The 6,142-nt window shown below is 35.6% G+C and overlaps 1 protein-coding gene across 1 annotated transcript; it reads left to right on the top strand.

The window, feature by feature from the left end:
- On the top strand, window positions 3,086-5,319 carry LOC107646284. Its single transcript, XM_021105394.1, has 3 exons — window positions 3,086-3,539; window positions 3,628-3,754; window positions 5,026-5,319. The coding sequence occupies exons 1-3, from the start codon at window positions 3,091-3,093 to the stop codon at window positions 5,317-5,319; spliced, it is 870 nt and encodes a 289-aa protein (XP_020961053.1). The 5' UTR covers window positions 3,086-3,090.

The raw sequence follows: 6,142 nt of genomic DNA, 5'->3' as shown, positions 1-6,142 counted from the left end.
AACACAGAATAAGAGATGCAGAATGGGGAAAACACAAGAGAGAACTCATACACTTCTCATTCATTCACAATTTAGGTTTTAGATGTAGTTTCTAGAGAGAGAGGCTCTCTCCTCTCTCTAGGTTTTAGGATTTAGGATTTCTTCTTTCAATTTCCCTTTGGTTCAGGTTCAATGTTCTTTTAATTTAGTTTCTCTTCTACTTTTATTTATTCTAGAATTCTAGTTTATTTATTTTCCTAATTTGGTTTATGAACCTTTCATGTTCTAAATTTAATCTATATAATAGACGCCACGTGTGTTGTTTTTTTATATTAAAATTGACGAACGTGTCGTATATTTTATTATTTTAAATATCGACAACCCTGCTGTCGATAAATTTGAACGATCTAGATTACTTTCTAAAATGGAATGAAAGGTCTAAATTTAATCTATATAATAGACGCTATATGTGTTGTTTTTTTATATTAAAATCGACGATTTTGTCGTCTATTTTATTATTTAAAATATCGACACCTTTGCCGTCGATAAATTTGAATAAAATCGACAAACAGGCCATCAATTTTTATCACTAAAAACACATTTTCTCAACTCCTGCTTCCAAAGTTCAGAAACGCATGTCTTCCCCAAATTCAAGCTAGGTATTTTTATTACTAAAAACGCTTTCTCTTCAACACCGCCTCCGTCCGACACCACCACCGGCGAAAAGATCATTTGGTTCGTCATTGTTTGGATCTAATGCATATTGAGAAGAATTTTTTTGATAACATAATGAATACCGTTATGGATACTGAAAGAACAAAAGACAATGAAAAGGCAAGGTTAGACATGGCTGTGCTTTGTAAGCGACCATATTTGAATTTGGTGCAGGTACGCGAAGGTCATTGGGCAAAGCCTAAGGGCAACTATGTCTTGACACTCCAACAACGAAAAAATGTTTGTAAATGGGTACAAGAGTTGAAAATGCCAGATGGATATGTTTCAAATTTACAAAAGTGTGTCGATGTCAAAGGAGGAAAATTGTTTGGGATGAAAACTCATGATTGTCATGTATTTATGGAGTGTTTGCTTCCGTTAGCCTTCAAAGAGTTACCAGACCACGTGTGGAAACCGTTGACCGAAATAAGTCAATATTTTAGGTACCTTTGTTCATCTACTCTTCGGGTTAGCGATCTTGTACAAATGGAAGTTAATATTCCTGTTATTTTGTGCAAGTTAGAAAGAATTTTTCCACCAACTTTTTTCGACGTAATGGAGCATCTACCAGTTCACTTGGCATATGAGGCACGTGTTTGTGGACCAGCTCAATATAGGTGGATGTATCCCTTTGAGCGTGAAATAGGCACGTATAAGAGATCAGTGAAGAATCGGGCTAGAGTAGAGGGTTCAATTTGTCAAGCATACCTGGCTAGAGAGACATCAAGTTATTGTTCTTATTACTTTGAGCCACATGTCATGTCTAAGAGAACAAGGCCGAATCGGAATGATGATGGTGGTGTAAGTTCATCTGAGCCTACCCTTTCTATTTTTGATCAACCGGGTATTGCTGGGGGAGCCAACAAAGACAGATGGTTAACTAGTATGGAAATGAAAGCCGCTCATTTACATATCTTGTTGAATTGTCCTGAAGTCGATACATTTAGAAGTCAATACGAGCAGATCCATGGGAGCAATAATTCTTTATCCAACTTTCCATCATGGTTCAGTGAGCATGTAAGTTTTTACATTTTGTTGACTGTATCAAAATATGTCAAAGTAAATCTTGTTTTTCTAAATACTATATTTTGTTTGACAAAATCAGGTAAAAAATCCCAGTAATGGCATAACTTGTCCTTATTTATTGAGTTTAGCATTCGGGCCAAAAACTAGGGCGATGAGTGTAGGTATGTTCAAGGTTAATGGGTATAGATTTCATACTCCTGAGCATGCAACTGGAAAGAAGACAGATAATACAGGCATATATGTTAAAGGTGATGGAGGGAATGATGCATCTGATTGGTACGGCACTCTTAAAGAGATTTTGATTGTTGAATATCCAAGTCTTGTTAGTTTAAGAGCCACCTTGTTTTATTGTGAGTGGTATGACCCTACTAGGCCTCGGGGAACGCGTAGACACAAAGACTACAAAATAATTGAAGTATTATCCACTAGGAGATATGGGAGTTACGATCCATTCATCCTTGCGCAAAAAGCTAGACAAGTGTATTATATGCCATATCCACAAGGCTGTAAGTCTAATTGGAAGGTTGTGATTACATGTAAACCACGAAAAATAATGGAGGAGGCACAAAATGAATCTGAAACCGAGGTGTATCAGAATGATGAGCCTCCACATGCTAGGATCATTTCAGAAACCGAGTTTCCACCATCATTAGCATCTACGTCAGGAGATGTTGATATGATACAACTTCAAGTAGTTGACCTCCAGGTTCCTAACGTAAATAATGAGGAGGACGATGACATTGAGAACTATGATGACGATGATGCTTACATTGACGATGATGGAAGTTCAGAATTCTCGGATTGAGGTTTTAGTTGTAAATTCTTAGTTTGCAAATTTGTTAATTTACTTTTAAGACTCTTGAACCTTGACTTTAAGAACTCTCAGTCATTGATTCCTTTAAACTTTGAAGCATGCATTTTTCGACATTTTTCTAAATTAAATTACAATTTTTATTCTTTACCCAATTTCACTTTTTTTTTATTAAAGAAAAATCTACTTCTGCTATATTCTTTACCCAATTTCACTCATTTGTGGCATATCTCCCAAAACACGCTAATTTTTACTACTAGCTGATGACACTACTAGCTTATTTTACTTTAATTGCATATTTGCTAATACTCCTCTTGCTGCTGCTGCTTCAATGAGCTAGCTTATTTTACTTTGAAGCATGCATTTTCCTCTCATCTTCCTACTCTTCCTTCCCATGCATTTTCCTTCCTACTCTTCCTACTCTTCCTACTATTTACTGAATTCAAATCCGCAAAAGTATTTTACTACTAGCTGATGACACTACTAGCTAATTTTACTTTAATTACATTTTACTTTAACTAGTATGGATAATAACTTGCTTATTTTAATGTGTACAGGATATGGTTGGTAGAGACGGAGATCGCGGCCGTGGCCGTGGCCGTGGCCGAGGCCGAAAGGGGAGGCCTAGGCTTTCTACTGGTCAGCCCCTTGACTTGCATGCGGATCCATACTCTCTCGTTGGGTCATCATCCGACACGACTGCTCCAACCAATGGGAGACCGCCATCTATTGCTACTACTACCCCTTCCCATCAGGAGCCTCAGATACAAATGATGCCTACTCCGGGTGTGCCAAGATTATGCACTCAACAAGCCAATGAACCTTCCAATACTGCCTCACATGGTGTGCAGAGTGATCCAGCTATTGTAGCTCCCAGTCGACCAGGATCTTGTGGGGAAAGACAAACCACATCTAATAGTACCCAAGATGCTCAGGGTCAAGGAACATCCACTGCCACTGGTCACTCCAGCACAAGTGCTCCAAAGCTTAGATATGATGGTGCCAAATGGTTTGTTATTTGCTTTAAATTTTATGAATAGCATGTCTCATTTTTACTAAGTAATATGTCATTATCATTTTTTTGGTTTTTGATGTAGTTGGCACCCACCTAAGCTTGGATTGAAGCGTATTTCTCAGGTTTTTAAGGAAAACTACAACAAGCCTTGGCTGAGTTTTGATGAGGCAGATGATGATATTCGGAAAATATGGTGGACTGAGTGGAGGGTAAATTTTATCTACCTTGTTTTATGTATTTTTTGTTGTAATGTTATTAACTTATTACTGTGTTAATGACTTAATTAATTCAATTGTTCTTATTATATTTTTTGTTTATTTTGGTTTCCTGAATTTAAGTTGTTCCTCTTATCAGCATTCTAATCTGTATCTGCTGTGAGATAATTGATTTCAAAGGTGTATTTTTCTGGACATCCCTGCAACTGCAAGTGTTGGTTGTTTTTGCTTCTACTTTTAAGTCTTTGCGTGAAGTACTAATGAATGAGTTAATGAAACTAACATAAGTGGAAAGGGGTGTATAGTGATATTAATACTTTAAAGTCTTTTTAATAAACTCTCTTCTGCTTCATTTGATTATTAAAGCCTAATATTGTTGAAGTTTACCCCTGCTGCCATCCATGTGCAAACCTTTGATTTGAATTTAAATCTGCACAAACATCAAACATGACACCCATTGGATTCTCGACAATAGTACTATTAAACTTGTGACTAGCCCAATCATGTGTAGTTGTGTACAAAGTTATGCATATCTATTATTATGCTTCTCTGTTTTACTTTTTTTTTTAATTATTTTCTGTGTGGTATGAGAGAGAGATAGAGAGAGAGAGAGAGGGTGTGTGGATGTGTTTGAGTGTGGTGTTAGTGTTGAGAGAGCGTAGCTGTCTGTCTGCTTGCTTGCTTTTCCCTAATTTATGACTAAAAGTGACTTATGAGAGAGAGCAAGTGTGTGTGTATATGTGCAACTGTGCATTGCAAATTGAAACTAGTTGCAAGATAAAGCTTAAATTATCTTTAGATTTAGCTTAAATTATGATTACAAAGTAAACCAAAAGTACTATAGATTAGTCGTATTCTTGTCCTTTAAATTGATGGCTTATATATAATTGTACCATAGACCTAAAGTTGTGGCTTTTGAGCTCTGAAGGATCATGTCCACAATCTAAATTAATAGCTTTCTTTAATTTAATTATTACCTTAATTTTTTCAACATTGTCTTAGATGAAACTAGGCACTCAACTCGAACTAGAAAAAAGATCAGCATATTTAGATGATTTTCACTACATGATTGTATTATCTAAACCTCATTATTGTTTTTCGTTTTATCCTAATATTTTACATAATTTTGCTATTAGAGAGAATTCTGATATCTTTAGATTATTATTACTTGTTAAACTCAGCATTACTTGTTATTTATTTGTCAGCAAAATAAATTTGTATCTGTTCAGAGGCTAAATTTTATTCCAATGATTTTTTTAAAATAGAAATGCTTTGACATTATTGATACGGAAGAGGATGATATCTATCAAGCTTGGAGGTTTAGGGCTGCCAAGCGCTTGCGAGGTATGCTCCATGCCATTCGCAAAAAAGGTGCCCGTCCATATTGGATCCCACCAGAAGTTCTTGGTGAATTGATGAGACGTTGGAACACTGATGCCTATAGACAATTACAGGCGAGAAATACAACTGCCAGGAAATCGACTCGAGGTACTTCTCTTCACACTGCAGGAGGCACCACCTTTCCAGAAGCGAGGTTACACTTGGTAAGTTGCTTATAGAATTTGTAATTTATATTTATATTATACAGAATTTGAATATAAATTGATAACATAAATAATATGTATTTGCATGCACTATACATAGAAAGGACACAGTAGATAGCCTGCTTTATAATTCCTACTAATTATTAGATATTAGATTTGGTTGTCCCTAGTGAATCTATTAGAAATGCAAACAAGGTTGTCCCTAATCTAGGCTTAGTGAATCTAGAGTAGTCCCGGGGCCTATGATTCACTTCCTTGGTCACTTAATGCACTTAATGCACTTCATGGGAACCTGTGCTACTTGATTGCTGTTGCTATTTTTAATTCAGTTGTGAAACTTTCAACCACTAAATCAATCATCTAAGAGTAGACATTGTTGCTGTCTTTCTACATGGGTATGGCATTACTACCACATATAGAAGTAAAGAATTTGTTCTTTAGTTCAGTTTTTGTTTAGGTACCAATTGTTTATTCAAGCTATTCCCTTGCATTTTGATTGTTTTTTCTTCCTTTCCCTTTAGTTATCAAAACTTAATACATCTCCTGAAGTTGCATTGATTTTCATGAGGTTTATCATTAGTAGTAAGGTTCTGCACGAATTTCCTTGCTTATTTTATATCCAAATCTTCTGCATATGTAGATATGATTGAATTGGTTATTTGGTTAAAATTAAAACATATAACTATTAAAATCGACGGCAAAGTTGTCGCTTTTAAAAGTTAAAATAGACAAATCTAAATAATTAAATCGACGGCAAAGATGTCGATTTTATTCAAGCACATATCGACGGCCTTGGCGTCGATTTTATTAAACATATTATAGACAAAAGTGTTGTTGA

This window comes from Arachis ipaensis, chromosome B06, assembly GCF_000816755.2.
Source record: "Arachis ipaensis cultivar K30076 chromosome B06, Araip1.1, whole genome shotgun sequence".
In the NCBI taxonomy this organism is placed as follows: domain Eukaryota; kingdom Viridiplantae; phylum Streptophyta; class Magnoliopsida; order Fabales; family Fabaceae; genus Arachis; species Arachis ipaensis.
Note: the sequence above shows the minus strand (reverse complement) of the source record. Positions and strands in the feature narration are given on the sequence as shown.